We start from the raw sequence: 18,063 nt of genomic DNA on the forward strand, positions 1-18,063 counted from the left end.
TTTCTCCAATCCCCTCCCCTTTGGCAGCTACCAGTTCTCTGTATTTATGAGCCTATTTCTGTTTTTTGTTTTTAGATGCCGCATATAAGTAAAATATGATATTTGTCTTTCTCTGTTATTTCACTTAGCATAATATCTTCTTGGTCCATCCATGTTGTTGCAAATGGGGAAATTTCACTTTTATGGCTGAATATTTTATTGTGTATATATACACCACATCTTTTTCCATTCATCTATGGGTGGACATTTAGGTTACTTCCGTATCTTGGCTTTTGTAAATAAGGCTGCAGTAAACATAGGGGTGAATATATTTTGAATTTGTGTTTTAGTTTTCTTTGGGTAAATATCGAGAAGTAAAATTACCATATTGTATGATATTTCTTGTCATAGATTATCATTATTAGACTAGACTAGCAATTGTCATTATTAGGTTGTATGGACTAGATTAGCAATTGTCATTATTAGGTTGTATGATATTTTTAATTTCTTGAGGAACCTCCCTACTGTTTTCCATAGTAGCTGTACCAATTTACATTCCTACCAATAGTGCATGAGGGTTCCCTTTTCTCCACATGCTTGCCAACATTGCTTATTTCTTGTCTTTTTTTTAGCCATTCTGATTGGTGTGAGGTGATAATCTCATTGTGATTTTGGTATGCATTTCCCTGGTGATTAGTGATATTGAGCATCTTTTCATGGGTCTGTGACCATTTATATGTTTTCTTTAGGAAAATGTCTTTTCTGGTCCTCTGTTCATTTTTTTAACTGGATTATTTGTGTTTTGGTTTAACTGGATTATTTGTGTTTTTGGTGAGTTGTATGAGTTCTTTATATTTCGGGTATTAACCCCATATTGGATATATCATTTGCAGATATCTTCTAGTCAGTAGGTTGCCCTTTTGTTTTATTGATGGTTTTCTTTGCTATGCAAAAGCTTACTAGTTTGATATAGTCCCAGTTGTTTATTTTTGGTTTTGTTTCCCTGGCCTGAGGATACAGATCCAGAAATATACTGCTAAGGCTGATGTCCAGAAATTTACTGCCTATGTTTTCTTGCAGGAGTTTTATGGTTTCACATCTTAATATTTAGATCTTTAATATATTTGATTTATTTTTATGTATAGCCAAAGAAAGTGGTCCAGTTTCATTCTTTTGCATGTAGCTGTACAGATGTATTTCTTCTAAAAGAAAAGTGTTCCAGAAAATATTGGAGATGAGAAAAGTTGGATCTGAAAATTTTGTCTTTGTTCAAAGGAAAGGTCAGTAATACAGGTGATGACAAATAAAAAAGGAAGATGATGAAATGGAATTTTGGAATTGTGTCCAACCCAACCCAAGCCTTGGTGTCTCTTATTATGAATATAGCCAAGCATATGCCACATCACCATCACATTTCATTTATTTCCTGACAGAACAACAGACGGAAACTCCTCATAGCCTTGACTTTGGCATCGTTTTTCTTGGGCATCTGTTACAAATGCCAAAATCTGTCTCTCTTTGTGTGGATAATGTTTGGAACTGATAGACTGATTTTTTTTAATATGCCCTACCACACCACTAGGCAGGAAATACCATACTAGTCTTTATTTCACCTTCTTAGCAAAAAGGAAAACATCTGTTTAACCCACTTTAGTGTATCATTTATATAAAATGAAATATAATTGTTTTGGTAAAGATCATTAAAGATGTATGTAACTGTTAAAGCAAGTTTACTTATCTCAAGAAATCATACTTGTTTTAATAATTTGTTGGTACAAAGTACCAATTGTCCTTCCTTTACACTAATTATCAGTTAAGGATGCTACCTGAAACATAATTTCATTCCTTTGATTCATTTGATTTGTGTTAATGAGGGGCTCAGTCTTATAGTTGAAGAGGCAAGGTTAAGGGAACCAAAAAAGGATGGGACTTTGAATGAGTTGTAGCAGTGTGAAGCCATTTCTAGGCCAGTGGAGCCAGGTAACAAGTTATTGGAGCCCAAAAGGAGCTATAGTTGTAGAGGGATGTGGCTTGGCTGAAAACATGGTTGTGGTGGAGACAACGGACGAATAATATTTAGGTTCTTCTTTTCTGCCTTCTAATGTTTTGCAAAACCCACTTCTAATGGCCCCTAAAGAGTGGGTGATACAGTGAGTGAATAGGAGTTACTTGTGCTCTGATGTAGTCTTCAGATGAGAAATTGAAGGCCCAAAGAAGCAGCCATTTGGTTCTTTCAAAGAAATCAATTTTTTAAAATTAAGTTTTATTGAGATTTAATTTATCATACTGTAAAATCCTCCTATTTTAAGTATACTGTGATTTTTAGTATATTTATATCACCACAGTGTCATCACAATCTAATCTTCAAACCTTTTCATTACCCCTAAAAAGAAACTTTGTGCCCATTTATAATCATTCCTCATTCTCACCCCTAATTCTAGGCGACCATTTATCCATTTTCTGTCTCTTTAGATTTGCCTTTTCTGGGCATTTCATATAAATGGAATAATAAAATACGTGTTCTTTTGTGTTTGGATTCCTTGACTAAGCATAATGTTTTAGAAATTCATCCATGTGGTTAGCATAGTACTATAAGTACTTTTAGCAGAATAATATTCCATTGCATAGATGTAGCTTATTTTGTTTATTCGTTCACTAGTTGATGTATATTTGGTTGTTTTCACTGTTTGGCTTTACAAATAATGCTCTTGTGAATATTTGCATAAAAGTATTTGTTTTTTTATTTTTTTAATTTTTATTTATTTATGATAGTCACAGAGAGAGAGAGGCAGAGACATAGGCAGAGGGAGAAGCAGGCTCCATGCACCGGGAGCCCGATGAGGGATTCGATCCCAGGTCTCCAGGATTGCGCCCTGGGCCAAAGGCAGGCGCTAAACCGCCACGCCACCCAGGGATCCCCTGCATAAAAGTATTTGAACATATGTTTCGTTTTCCTTGGGTAGATACCTAGTAGTGGAATTGTTGGGATTTTATGGTAATTCTGTGTTTAACATTATGAAGAACTGCTAGATTATTTTCCAAAGTAGCTGCAGCATTTTATTTTCCCACTAGCAATGTATAAGGGTTCTAGTTTTTCCACATCCTTGTCCCCCCACTGCCCCCCACCATGTACACATATGTTTCTTTCTTTTCAAAGAAAAAAAGACCTGAGCTGAGATTGAGTTGAATGCCTAACCGTCTGAGCCACCAAGGGGTTGGGGTTGATTATTCTTTTTTTTTTTTTTTTAAGATTTTATTTATTTATTCATGAGACACACACACACACACACACAGAGGCAGAGACACAGGCAGAGGGAGAAGCAGGCTCCATGCAGGGAGCCTGATATGGGACTTGATCCCAGCACTCCAGGATCATGCCCTTAGCCAAAGGCAGATGCTCAACTGCTGAGCCACCCAGGCATCCCAAGGCTGATTATTCTTATACTTCAGGTTTTTGTTACTAATTCTCAGAGTATGATTAGCTAAAATAAAATAAAGTATTTATAAAATAACTTGACATTTAAGTGTGAGTGGGACAGACACATTAGAATTCCACACACAAAGTTAATTACATGAATTCCATGTAATTTATCTCTGTACTCAATTTTGAAGGCAGATTTTGTACTAAATACTGTATGATAGATGAAGTAAAAATATCTAGCTTGACTCAGAATATGAGTTAATACAAAGAGCATTAGGCTTTATAAATAGGAAAATGAAGGCTCTACAAGATTACGTTTTGCTGAAAGTCTTCTAGCATGTTATTTGAAGAATCAGGACTGGAATCTGGGGCTCCTTCTAATCCAGGGTCTTTTTTTTCTTGACTATGAAAAGTTGATATATCTAAGACTAAAATCATATTTTCATTTTTTTTTTTTTTTTTATGATAGTCACAGAGAGAGAGATTGAGGCAGAGACACAGGCAGAGGGAGAAGCAGGCTCCATGCACCGGAAGCCCGATGTGGGATTCGATCCCTGGTCTCCAGGATCGCGCCCTGGGCCAAAGACAGGCGCCAAACCTCTGAGCCACCCAGGGATCCCCTAAAATCATATTTTCAAAGCTTAAAGAGAATTTTGTTTTTATTATACCAGAATATCTATATCTTCAGTGGCCAATTTCTTTAACACAGAGAAGAAAGTAATAGGACTACTTAAGGTGGGGTGCCTGGGTGATGTAGTCCATTGAGTTTCTGACTCCTGATTTGGCTCAGGTCATAATCTCAGGGTCATGGGATTGAGCACTGTGTTGGGCACCCCACTCAGTGCAGTTTTGCTTGACTCTCTCCCCTTCTTGCTCTGCTCCTTTCTGCCACACTTTCTCTCTCTAAAATAAATAAATCTTTAATTTTTTTTAAATTTATTTTTTATGATATTCACACAGAGAGAGAGAGAGAGAGAGAGAGAGGCAGAGACATAGGCAGAGGGAGAAGCAGGCTCCATGCACCGGGAGCCCGACGTGGGATTCGATCCGGGGTCTCTAGGATCGCGCCCTGGGCCAAAGGCAGGCGCCAAACCGCTGCGACACCCAGGGATCCCTAAATCTTTCTTTTTTTTTTTTTCCAAATCTTTCTTTTTTTATAAATTTTTATTTATTCATGATAGGCACACAGTGAGAGAGAGAGAGGCAGAGACACAGGCAGAGGGAGAAGCAGGCTCCATGCACCGGGAGCCTGACGTGGGATTCGATCCCAGATCTCCAGGATCGCGCCCTGGGCCAAAGGCAGGCGCCAAACCACTGCGCCACCCAGGGATCCCGGATCCCTAAATCTTTAAAAAATAGATAGGTCTAGGGCAGCCCGGGGGGCTCAGCGGTTTAGCGCCGCCTTCAGCCCAGGGCCTGATCCTGGAGACCCGGGATCGAGTCCCACGTCGGGCTCCCTGCATGGAGCCTGTTTCTCCCTCTCTCTCTGTGTCTCACATGAATAAATAAATAAAATCTTAAAAAATAAAAATAAAAATAAAAAATAGGTCTACATAAGGCAAAATCATTCATTCAGTGCTTAAGTAACTTATTATTTGTGTGCAAGTACTGGCTTGTTTCCCTGGGATTTAACATATTTCATAGAACTTTTGCTAATTGATTTTATTTTTTTTTATATTTTTATTTTTTTGCTAATTGATTTTAAAACTTGGAATGTGTTTATTTCTTAACTACTGTGGACATAAGAGTATGTTACCCAAGGGGTAGATTTGTATGTTCTTACTAACTGGATAGAAACTGTAAGATAGCTTATTCTCAGTAGTATGTTTTAAAACATTTTTTTCTTATGATTATATACCATCACTATATGAATTATCATTTAGATGAGATTTTTTTCCTCTGGCTTCTTATCTGCCTTAAAACTTAATTTTCTTTGCTGAACATATTAGATTAAAATTAAGAAGTTTGGGACATCTGGGTGGCTCAGTCAGTTAAGCATCTGACCCTTGAATTTGGCTCAGATCATCATCTCAGGATTGTGAGATGGAGGCCTACATGGGGCTTGGTGCCTTGGATGGAGCCTGTTTGGGATTCTCTCCTATTCCTTTCTCCCTTCTTTCCCCTCCCTCTCTCTAGTTCTCCCTTTCTCCTCATCTCAAAAAAAAAAATAAAATAAAATTAAGGTTAGGGAAAGAATGTTCAGACTTAAAATAGTGGGTAGTAACTGAATAATTAATCTTTTGGTTTTATTTTATAGCAAAATGTCACTTTTTTAGTTTGGCATTTAAGTGACAGCAACTGAAGGAAGATGTTACTTCCCCCTGCAAAATTCTGGTCCTTCTTATCTTCAACATTGAATCTACCTTATTTTGAGTGGGTGGAGAAGGGATGGAAGATTGAAGTTTTATGCTAGGCTGGGAATATGAAGATTAATATTCTCCTTATTCTTCTCTAGGTCTTATCTCCTGTAACTTTGGAGTATATATGGGGATAGTTTAAGTTCTCTTTCTCCCTACTACCCATTCAGGCCTTGGGAGCTAGGAAGAACTATCTATATTAGAGCAGGTTCTATATTAAATAATGTATATGGACTCCCAGCCTCTGAGGCACAGAGCCTGCCATGAGGAGTCTTCATTTGTAGGCTCTGTCACCTGACAGAACAAGGAAATGTATATGTGTAGACTGTTTTATTTTTTTAATTTCCTAAAAATTTTTACTTATTTATTTCAGATAGAGAGAGGGAGAAGCAGACTCCCCACGGAGCAGGGAACCCGACACAGGACTGGCTGGATCCCAGGACCTCAAGATCATGACCTGAGTTGAAGGCAGAAGCTTAACCAACTGAGCCACCCAGGCGCCTCCTAGATTGTTTTAATACAAAGCATGATTGCTATGATAATCTGAAAAGCAGATAAAATGGTAGGAATATTTTGAAAATAACAGCTGGTATTTGGTTTTTTATTATTAAAGCATTTCAAATTATATTCAGAATGAGTAACAAAAGAATAAAGTTAGATTACTACCTAACACTATGTAGAAAAATTAATTCAAAATGGGGGTGTCTGGGTGGCTCATTGGATTAACTGTCTGACTGTTGATTTCAGTTCAGGTCGTGATCTCAGGGTTGTGGGATCAGCTCCAAGTCGGGCTCCCCACTCAGCAGGGGTCTGCTTGAGGATTCTCTTCTGCTGTCATTCAAATGGCACACTCTGTCTCTCTCTCAAATAAATAAATAATTTTTAAAATAATAAAGATGTTCAACATCATTAGGTAAATGCAAATCAAAGCTACAATGAGATACTATTTCACACCTACAAAGATGACTATTATAATAAAAACAGGCCATGGGCAGCCCGGGTGGCTCAGCAGTTTAGCGCTGCCTTCAGCCCAGGGCCTGATCCTGGAGACCCAGGATTGAGTCCCATGTCGGGCTCCCTGCGTGGAGCCTGCTTCTCCCTCTGCCTGTGTCTCTGCCTCTCTTTCTCTCTGCATCTCTATGAATAAATAAATAAAATCTTAAAAAAAAAAAAAAGTGGCTGACTCTTAGTTTCCGCTCAGGTCGTGGTCTCAGGGTTGTGGGATCAAGCACTGCGTTGGGCTCCAGCCTGAGCACAGTCTGCTTGAGAGTCTCCCTCTCTCTGCCCCTCCTACTCGTGCTCTCTCTCACCCTCTCTCTCACTCTCTAAATCTTTTTTAAAAAGGAAGACTGAAAACATCATGTCATGACAAGGATGTAAAGTAAAAGTGGAATGTTGATTCGTTACTGATGGTAATGTAAAATGCACCTATTTTATGACCCTGTAATTCCACTCCTAGATATTTAAGAGAAATGAAAACATATGTCCATGAAAGACTTGTATACAAATGTTCCTAGCAGGGAATATGGTCAATAATATTGTAATAATGTTGTATGGTGACAGATGGTAACTACATGTGTTATGGTAAGCATTTCATAATGTGTATAATTGTTGAATCACTGTCTTGTACACTTGAAACTAATATATGTCAACTGTACTTAAATTTTTAAAACTCTACAGTGATATTTTTTAAGTGTAAGTTATGTGTATTTTAGAAAAACATTAAACATAAGTGCGCGCGTGTGTGTGTATGTATATATATGTGTCATGTACATGAGAGGGAAAAAGGGCTCATTTTTATTTTGTAAATACTGCCTTTTAAATATTAAAAGAATGATGTAATTAGAAAACTACCATTTCCAATCTCCAGTGTCATAATTGAATTAAAAGTCATTAGTGGATGGTGTCTGAAACCTTTGGCTGTTGGGCATAAGATTTTTACACTGTAACACCTCACAGTTGCATTTATTTTCTTTTAATATATGTATTTTATTTACTCATGGGAGACACAGAGAGAAAGGCAGAGACACAGGCAGAGAGAGAAGCCGGGTTCTCTCAGGAAACCCGAGCTGGGACTCGATCCTGGAACTCCAGGATCACACTCTAAGCCAAAGGCAGATGCTCAACCGCTGAGCCACCCAGGCATCCCACACAACTGCATTTCAAAGGAGAAAAAACAACTACAGGGAGAGATCTGACAGGTGTACATAACCACTTCAAGTTTAGCATCACCAGTAGTGAGACAGGCTGACGTGCATCTTCATCTGATACAATAAGAAGTACAGACTATATCATTTATGTACTTCTCAGGAGGAATTGATTAGACAGAGCCAGAATTTGGGATAGTCTCCATTCAACTGACTTGGATTACTCAACAACAAGTGTGTCGTGAAATCAAAACAAAAGGGATCTGGGATCAGAGGCAGGGTAAAGGCACTGTTATCAATTCAAAGAGACATAATCAAATACAGTTCTTAAATTTTGATTGGATTCTACATAGAGCTTTAAAATCCCAAACATTTTGGCAACAATTGGGAAATTGGAATATGACCTCTGTTATTACATACCACTATTGACTTAATGTTAAATTTCTTCAAGTCTAATAATGATAATTGACTATATAAAGGAATGCTCAGTTTCTAGGAGATGCAACTGAAATATTTAAAGATGCAGCATCATGTCTGCAACTTATATTCAAATAGTTTAATCTAAAAAAGTGTGTTTATATCTGCATAAAGAAAAATGAAGGTAACGAAAAGTTGATGAATTTTAAGGAAAGGATATAAGTTTTTCATTGGACTAGTTCAATTTTTCAATGAGTTTAAAATATTCAAAGTAAAAATCAAGGGGAGAAAAATCTCTTGTTCTGTTTTGCCCTCAAAATATACAAGTTTGAAATTTTCTAGGTATTATTTTAATTATCAGTTTATTCGAATTATCTGATTTTCCATAGAAAGTTAGAATTAGAGGGACTTTAGAGATTATCTTGTCTAGTCCTTTATTCATACGGATGAGGAATTTAGTCTGACATTCATTAAGTTCCTCATTGAAATCCTTATTGAAATGTAAGCCAGCGGTAGAGCTTGGACAATGAACCTCAGCTGTCCTGTTTTCCAGGCTCTTGCTCTCCCCACTATACCATGTCTCTTCTCTCCCAGTAAAAGAAAGTAAAGTTAAATTAAGGAAAATACTATGCATCATTTTTCTTCATAGGGTATCTTCAAAGTATTTACCCCATTTTGACAGTGTTGTGAGACTGTGTTTGATCTATTGGTGTGTAGGTCAGGAATTTAATCGGAGGTTTCTGCTACTTTTGATAATTGTTCTCCTATAAATGTTTTGGTACTATGATTTGAGCTCTGTGTTTTTTGGTCACTTCTTTTTTATTATTCTTTAGTTTGAGCTATGAAGAAGGACATCCCTCACATTCTGAAACCGATCTCCTTCAGAGACAGACCTTTGCAGCCTCTCATCAGCTTCCTGGATATGCTACCACACCTCAGCCAACTGGTAAAAATGCTCTTCTGGAATGAATCTGGCTACATGTAGTGAACGAGAAGAAAAATCAGTTTTCACATATTGGGTTATGCATGGGAGGAGGACAAAATGGAGCCTTGGGAAAAGTGAAAATGAAATCAAAACTTTGTCTTTCACTGATAGGAAATACCTATATAATTAGTTGGGAGATCTTTTTTCATGGATCTTTGTGGATTTTAAATTCTAACTACACTTGGTCAAATTAATATTTGTTTGCTGTTTCAGAATAAAATCGTTGAGGGTTGTAGATCTTTTGGCCTCAGATTTCAGAAATTCCTTTTAAAAATAAGAACAGAAATATAATTTTATACTCATAAATATTTACCTTGTGATATATCCTATATCTTCAAATGTAGGTCTTTCTGGAATATTTGATACTAGTGTGAACAGTGCCAGCACTAACACTAAAGAATCTTCAGTGATGAACTTTCTCTCTGCTGTTGAATCCCGAACTGCTCAGGCTGCTTCTTCAGGAACTACTCTTTTACCACAATTCAGGGCTCCATCCTGGCAGACAGGTGATTGATTCTTTGTTTTCAGAAATTTTAAGTCCAGAAAAAATACTGATAAAAAAGAAACTTTTCATGGCCTTGTCACTCTGTAGTGTGGCTGAGAGTAATTACTGACTTCCCAGTGAACTTTAAAACCTGGAATTTTTCACAATTTTACATTAGAGAGAAGTCAGATTTATCACTCTGATGAAAACGAATAAGTTGAAGAAGATAATTATTAAAAAATAAACCTTAGATATAAAGTTCTTACCTAACAATTTAAGTAGTTACTTGTCTACTTAAGTAGACAGAAGAAGATAATTATTAAAAAATAAACCTTAGATATAAAGTTCAAACCTAACAATTTAAGTAGTTACTTGTCTACTTAATAGAAGCAAACATTTCTTTTATTTTTCCATTTCAGCTTTATTGAGGTATAATTGCTATAAAATTGTTAGATGTTTGAAATGTGCTTTGTGATTTTAAGAGTACCCCCACCCCAAGTCTGGTTAATTAACACATCCATCACCTGCCATATTTATCATTTTTGGCTTTTTTGGTGAACAATTAAATTCATTTATCTTAGTGACTTCAGGCTGAGTAGGTAGTATAGTAAAAAACAGTCTCGGGACTGATTTCATCATTAGAGTAATGTAAAGTTATCCAGAATTGAACAGATTATGTCACTATTTAGTAAAAGCCATTATAGGCTGATATTATTGTATTTCCCCTATTTATATATACTATTTTAAACAAATTTTAAATGTTATTTTTTCAAGTGTAACTATTTTGTCTTCATAGTAATACTTTTTGACATTTAACGGTAAGAAGAAGGTTTTTGAAAGGGCCAGAGAATCTTTTTTCCTTTTTTTTCTTTTTTCTTCTATTTTTCTAAATCAACAAAAAAAATGTTAATGGCAGTCACTAAAAAACATGTAAACAATAAACAATAAAAAGGTCTACAAAAGGGAAGGGGATAGTTCCTAACTACAGTCCCACTTTTGTAGAGAAGAGTTAAGTCTGATATTTACTCTTCTTTGGTAAAGTATCAGTAAATATCTTTGTATATCAAAACATATATATCCACTTAATCAGTGTTTATAGCAATAGTATTAATAGGATATGCCATAATTATTTGATTAGTCCTATGATGATGGACATATGTGTGGTTCCTACTTATTAGCACACACAATAACTATAAGAAGTTTCTTGTACAAATATCTTTGTGTCCACTTATTTCCACAGAATAAATTTCTAGAAGTAGAACTTTTGGGTCATAAAGATATACGGTAACTTTTAGCTAGAATGCTTTCCTGAAATGTGAATAATCTCTTCTTAACAATATTAATTTCTGGTCAGCCTTTTATGATAAGCATGCACCTATTATCATTGGAATTTGTTCATAGGAAGCCAAAACATTTTAAAATGTGTATATATATATTTTTTTCTTAAGTTTTATTTATTAGAGAGGGGTGCACGGGGTGGCAGGGGAGGCAGAGGGAGAGGGAGAGAGAGAACCTCCAGCAGACTTTCCCGAGTGAGGAGCTGATTTGGATCTTGATCCTATGACCCTGAGATCATGACCTGAGCCCAAATCAAAAGTCGGACACCTAACAGAGTGAGCCACCTAGATGCCCCAAAAATGTATATATTTTGATAAAAGAAACTTTGCAGTGTTAATCTCATTGTATATTTTTAGATTCATTTATCATATTAAACGTAGGCAGTTTGGGTTTAATTTTAATGTTATGGATATTGTATCCTGTTGCAATTGCATTGAGATTTCAGGATAAATTAATCACTGGAGATTACATATATTTTTATTGCTTTCTTAATTTTCAGATGACCTTATCGAACATATATAAACTCATTTATATAACAATTATAAATAGGAATTCAAATACCTTTGTAATTTTGTTTTTGCTTTAAGAAAGCTAGCTGTTGGATCCCTGGGTGGCGCAGCGGTTTGGCGCCTGCCTTTGGCCCAGGGCACGATCCTGGAGACCCAGGATCGAATCCCACGTCGGGCTCCCGGTGCATGGAGCCTGCTTCTCTCTCTGCCTGTGCCTCTGCCTCTCTCTCTCTGTGACTATCATAAATAAATAAAAAATTAAAAAAAAAAAAAAAAAAGAAAGCTAGCTGTTTTGAGGCATGCCTGAGTGGTTCAGTCAGTTAAGTGACCGACCCTTGATTTTAGCTCAGGCCGTAATCTCAGGATCATGAGATCCAGTGCCACATTGTGCTCCATGCTTAGCACTCTGTCTGCTTGGGACTTTCTCTTCCTCTCCATCTACACCTCTCCCCTGCGTGTGTGTACACATGCCTCTAAAATAAATAAGTAGGGTACGCCTGGGTGGCTGGGATGCCTGGGTGGCTCAGCGGTTGACCGTCTGCTTTCACCTCAGGGCATGATCCGGGAGACCTGGGATCGAGTCCCGTGTCAGACTCCCTATGTGGAGCCTGCTTCTCCCTCTGCCTGTGTCTCTGCCTCTCTCTCTCTCTCTCTCTCTCTGTGTCTCTAATGAATAAATTAAATATATATATATATATATATAAAATAAAATAAGTAAATCTTGAAAAAAAGATTCTCGCCCTCTGCCCCTCCCCATTGGAGCTCACACTTTAAAGAATTAAAAAAGTAAACTAGCTGGTTTTGAAATGTAATTTTCAATTTACATGCAGAAATAATTTGTCAGGCATTTTCAGTCTTATAGAGATTTTAATGGATTAGAGATTATGTAAGTCTCTACTGTGAAGACGTGTGACGTGTGTGTGTCTCTGTGTGTGTGTATAATAGTATTTATGCTGTAATTGTTTAAAGTTTTTTATGTTTTCTCTTCCTAGGTATGCATTCCTCAGCAGCAACTGAGCTGTTCGTTACTGGACCTTTGCCAACCACTGGAACTCTTCCACCCTCTGCCCTCTCTGCTTATCAGCATCCCACCACCTTCAGCAATAGAAACTTTGCTACCACCTCACCTTTGGTGCTTCAGGATTCGTCTTTTAACACTACATCAAATGGAATTTTAAATCCTCATGACCCTTTGCTACAAATCAAAACTTCCCAGGGAACTGTTCCAACTGCTTTGGCATTTGAGCGCCTGGGCAGTTCTGCGTTAAGTAACAGCATACCACCTCAGTCTTCAACATATCGCTCAGCTCAAGAGTCTGCACCCCATCTTTTACAACCTCAGTTTAGTTTGTTGCCTTCAGCACTTGGGGGAGCCCAGCAAACTCCTCAAGCCTACAGTTCAACTCTCTTTACTAGTTCTACTGCTTCCATTGAAAGAGCTCTTCTTCGAGAATGTAGTGTTATTAAACACCATCAGCGGCCTTCAGGTACCCAGTCTATTCAGGCACAACTGACTGGTTCACAGCATTCCTTACATAGCTATCTATCAAATGCAAGTGTAGTTAATTTTCAGGAAACAAGCAGGCAGTCATCTTTATCCTGTAGCCCAATTGGAGATTCTACTCAGGTGAGCAATGGAGGATTACAACAGAAGACCTCCCAGGTGTCAGTGGAACTTGCTCAGTCTTACTCATCTGCAATTCCATCATCAGGGTTTCCTCCTACTACAAAAGTAAAAAGCTGTTCTACAAAACAACCACTAACGTCAACTAAGACCCCCAAACCTCAAAGTATAATTCCTCCTGTGCAAACATTAAGCTATTCCAAACCTTTACATAATCAGAGTTCTGTAATATCAGGCCAAGCACAAATTTATTCTACAGCGCAGCTACCAAGCCTTTTATCTGTTAGCCAGTCCCAAAATTATGGCTTAGTACAGCCACATAACGTGCCATCTATTGTTCATTCACAGGTTTATAGATCCAACAAAGTTGAGAAGTTGCCATCCTTATATAAAACATTGACTTTTTCTGGATCATCTCAGACTCTAACTTCTGAAAATCAGACACTTAATTATTCTCCTAATCAACAAGAAGTGTTATCTTCAGTTACAAATGAGAACTACCCTTCTCAAACAAGAGATCTATCTTCAGTTAGTCAGTCTCAAAGTTATTCATCTAGTCATTCTCAGGGTTTATCACCAGTTAGCCAGACACAGGTTAGTTATTCATCTCAGTCACAAGTATTGTCTGCAGTCAGTCCTTCAGAAAGCTATGCTTCAGGGCAGTCCCTGACATTGACGGCCCCTTCTCTTTCCTATTCTTCTGCCTCTCGGGCTCAGAATTTGTCAGATTCTAGCCCAACCCAGAATTATATTTCTATGCATTCTTCCCAAAATGCTCAGACTCAAGGGTCATCCTCTCCCCAGTCCCAGAAGTTTTTGCCTGCTGTCCAGTCATCATCTTTTGCATCCTCTACTCACTGTCAGACGTTACAGAACAGCATACCTTCCCCTGATCCAAAGTCTTATGCTGAAAGAAAACTTGACTCAAATGTGTATACATCTTCAAAGCAAGAGGAGGATTTTCCAATGCAAGAGTTACAGGTATTACAGCCACAAGTATCTCTTGAGTCATCGACCCAAAGGCTATCTGATGGAGAAATTAATGTTCAAGAATCAGCTTATAAGGTGTCAAAAGCAGAGGACAGATATTCTCAGAGTGTGATCAGAAGTAATTCTCGTCTTGAGGATCAGGTTGTTGGGATTGCTCTACCAGGCTCAAAAAAAGAAGAAAGCATGGTTGGTTCAGTGACACAACTTACCCAACAAATTGGCCAAGTCAGTACAGCAACCCTTGATATGAAGAAGGCAACTAATTTAATGCCAACCCCACAGATAAGATTGAATACTAAAGACCTCAACCAGCAGCATGCTCTTATACACAAGGTACATGAAGCCAAGGTCCAGGAGCAACATGATCAAATAATTAATGCCTCATCTCAGATTCAAATTCCAAATCATTCTTTAGGGCATGGCCATCAGGCATCTCTTCCTAATACACAGGTTCTTTTAGATTCTGCATGTGACCTACAGATTCTTCAGCAGTCAATACTGCAGGCAGGTTTAGGACAAGTAAAAGCATCTTTACAAGTACAGCGTGTTCAGAGTCCTCAACAAATAGTACATCCTTTCCTTCAAATGGATGGCCATATTATTCAGAGCAATGGTGATCATTCTCAGCAGCAACTCCATCCTCAAACTTCTGAAATTATGAAAATGGACCTCTCTGAGTCTTCAAAACCATTACAACAACATCTAACAACAAAGGGCCATTTTAGTGAAACAAATCAGCATGATTCAAAGAATCATTTTGTTTCTCTTGGATCAATATGTTTCCCAGAGGCAATGCTTCTCAGTGATGAGAGGAATATTTTATCAAATGTAGATGATATCTTAGCAGCTACAGCAGCAGCTTGTGGGGTTACTCCTTCTGATTTTTCCAAGTCAACTTCAAATGAAACCATTCCAGCAGTTGAAGATGGTGATTCTAAATCTCATTTTCAACAGTCATTAGATGTTGCTCATGTGACTTCTGATTTTAACTCCATAACAGCTGCAGTAGGAAAGCCCCAGAATATAAATGACATTTCCTTAAATGGAAATCAAGTTGCTGTAAACCTTTCACCTGTACCTAACCTCCAGTCAAAAATGACTCTCGATCAACAGCATATTGAAACTGGTCAAAATAAAGCACCTAAAGTAATTTCACCAGTGGTTGGACCAAGTCATGAAGCCCAGGAGCAGAGTTCTGGCTCATTCAAGAAACAGTCTGCTACCAATCATGAATCTGAAGAGGATAGTGAAGTTCCTATCGATAATACATTAAATAACAGCAGAAACCAAGAGTTTGTTTCTAGTAGAAGTGTAAGTGGAGAGAATGCTGCATCAGAGAGTGAGCTCACCTTGGGGGGTGATGACAACAGTGTGTCGGTGAACCCAACCAGAAGTGCGCTTGCACTGCTGGCCATGGCCCAGCCCGGGGAGGCCACTGGTGTCAAGATTGAAGAAGAAAATCAAGATTTAATGCATTTTAACCTTCAGAAGAAAAAATCTGGGAAGGGGCAAATGAAAGAGGAAGACAACAGTAATCAGAAACAGCCAAAAAGACCTGCCCAGGGCAAACGCCAGAATTCAAGGGGAACAGATGTGTATTTGCCATACACTCCTCCTTCCTCAGAAAGCTGCCACGATGGTTATCAGCATCAAGAAAAAATGAGACAGAAGATCAAAGAAGTGGAGGAAAAACAGCCAGAAGTCAAGACAGGATTTATTGCCTCTTTCTTAGATTTTCTGAAATCTGGGCCCAAGCAGCAGTTTTCTACTCTTGCCGTCCGAATGCCCAACAGGACTAGACGACCAGGGACCCAGACTGTTCGTACATTTTGTCCCCCGCCGCTTCCAAAGACAACTTCTACGACACCCGCACCTTTAGTGTCTGAAACTGGGGGTAACAGTCCATCAGAAAAAGTTGATAATGAACTTAAAAACTTGGACCATTTATCTTCATTTTCTTCTGATGAAGAAGATCCTGGAGTATGCAGTCATGATATTTATAAAAGCGCCTCTATTACCTTAACTACTTCAGATGCTACTTCTGATAAAAAGAAGAAAACAGGTAAAGTTTTAAATTTTAGATTCATAATTATGGCTTTCCACTATTATTTGTATGGTGATAGACTGGACTTTAAGCTTTTTTAGCTTGAAGCAGGTCTGTAAATAAATTTTCAGGGCAAAATGCATTGGTGGGTATTTTACGTACTTACTCTTTTGCATATGCTCCTTCCCTGTAGGAAAGTTTTGGGTTTTAGGTTGAGAACTTGGTGGTTTTTTTTACTTTCTCCCACGTGACACATGACTTACATGGTATGTATCCAGACTTCTCTAATCTGAGACAACTTGAGTGGTTTACAGGTATGAGGCATTGTGCTGTACAGTTCTAGTATAAACTGTCATATTTTCTTGGTATGTCAGTTTTTACCTGAAGATTAATGTTTTAGTGTTAAATATAGTTACGTGTATTATGTACACGAATATAATTAAGATAACATTTAGAAAATTTGTGTTGGCTCCAGACTGTGTCGCCAAGTCTTTGGGTATGTGTTTCACTTTATTCTGTAGTTAAGGGAACATTTGGAGGAACTGTTTTAAGAAGCACTGCCTCATGTCAACTATTTAAGGAACATGCTAAGGGAGAATATATATAACAATAATAGCCATCACCTCTGTGCTGGGAACTAGTAGCAATGTTATGAGATATGCATTGTTACCTCCAATATATAGATGGTATAAACCAAGAGTAAATGAATTGTGTGGGTCCATACAACTAGTAACTGACAGAGCCGGAGTCTGCACTCAGGTTTGTTTGGTTGTAGAGCCTGTATTCCTGCCTAGCTCTTTTGTATAAGTAAAGTGGTGCTTTAAAAGTTTAAACTTTGTTGTGTGATGTACTCTTAGCTTCTCTCTGAACTCAAGACTACCTTTAACTACTGGAGTGATCTGGAACAACTGTGGTATCCCAAATAATCTGTTAGCATAAACATCTGCTAACACATTTCTAAAGAATTCTCACTTTGTTATACAGGGAAATTAGTATAATGGAAAGTCAGTGTTAGAATCAAAGACGTTATGGACGTGGCTAATCTAATCGTAGTAACGTTTTAGACTCCTTTTCCCCAAATTCAGGCTGCTTTGCAATTACTTTTATATTCCCTCTTCCATTTGTAGAACAAAGCTTTTGTAATTTCTGTTCTAAAATAGGAATCTAAGACTGGTTTCTTCCAGACAGGTATTATTGCCTCATTTGTAGTTGAAATCCTCATCACCAACCCAGTTCTTCCTGTTAGGTATTCAAAGTTCTCTCGATGCCATCCCCACTGCTTCCTCCTGTGCACGAGCTCATCTCTTGCTTCTTGGTAGAATCCTTCACACCAGTAAGATACTTCTCAGTGCTTCTAGGGGAAAACATTAAAATAATATGTAAAAACTCTTCCTTCCCATATTACTTTCTGGTTCCATTCTTTCCACTTATCCTCTTCTATAACAGCCAAACTTCTCATTGTTCCTGAGACCCATAAGCCGCACTTTCACAATTCTCTTTGAACAGGTTTTTCTCTAACCAGAATTGCCCTCTTTGATGTTTTCAGCCCAGCAGACATTTTGTCGTCTCTGAAGACCATCTTCAAAGTCACTTTGTGGAAGTTACTCCAGGGAGAATTCATGCTCATATCTTCTAAATTCACACAGCTCTCAAGTATCTCTGAAGGGCAATTTTAAATTTAAATTGCAATGAAGTCTAATTTACCCATTTTTTTCCTTTTATGATTTGTGCTTGTGTCCTAAGAAATCTTTGCAAACATGTTCTGTTT

The 18,063-nt window shown here is 37.8% G+C and overlaps 1 protein-coding gene across 5 annotated transcripts in view; it reads left to right on the plus strand.

The window, feature by feature from the left end:
- QSER1 (glutamine and serine rich 1) overlaps positions 1–18,063 on the plus strand; it is a 73,905-nt gene that overhangs the window by 21,978 nt on the left and 33,864 nt on the right. For 2 of the 5 annotated variants that reach the window (XM_077863513.1, XM_077863512.1), the window contains exons 2-5: positions 6,131–6,319; positions 9,155–9,267; positions 9,651–9,812; positions 12,630–16,313. In XM_077863513.1, the coding sequence (XP_077719639.1) occupies positions 9,716–9,812; positions 12,630–16,313 (3,781 nt within the window). In that variant the 5' untranslated portion in view covers positions 6,131–6,319; positions 9,155–9,267; positions 9,651–9,715. The remainder of the gene's footprint in view (positions 1–6,130; positions 6,320–9,154; positions 9,268–9,650; positions 9,813–12,629; positions 16,314–18,063) is intronic. The other 3 variants (XM_077863515.1, XM_077863511.1, XM_077863514.1) reach the window with 2 other exon arrangements.

This window comes from Canis aureus, chromosome 21 (assembly GCF_053574225.1).
Source record: "Canis aureus isolate CA01 chromosome 21, VMU_Caureus_v.1.0, whole genome shotgun sequence".
In the NCBI taxonomy this organism is placed as follows: Eukaryota; Metazoa; Chordata; class Mammalia; order Carnivora; family Canidae; genus Canis; species Canis aureus.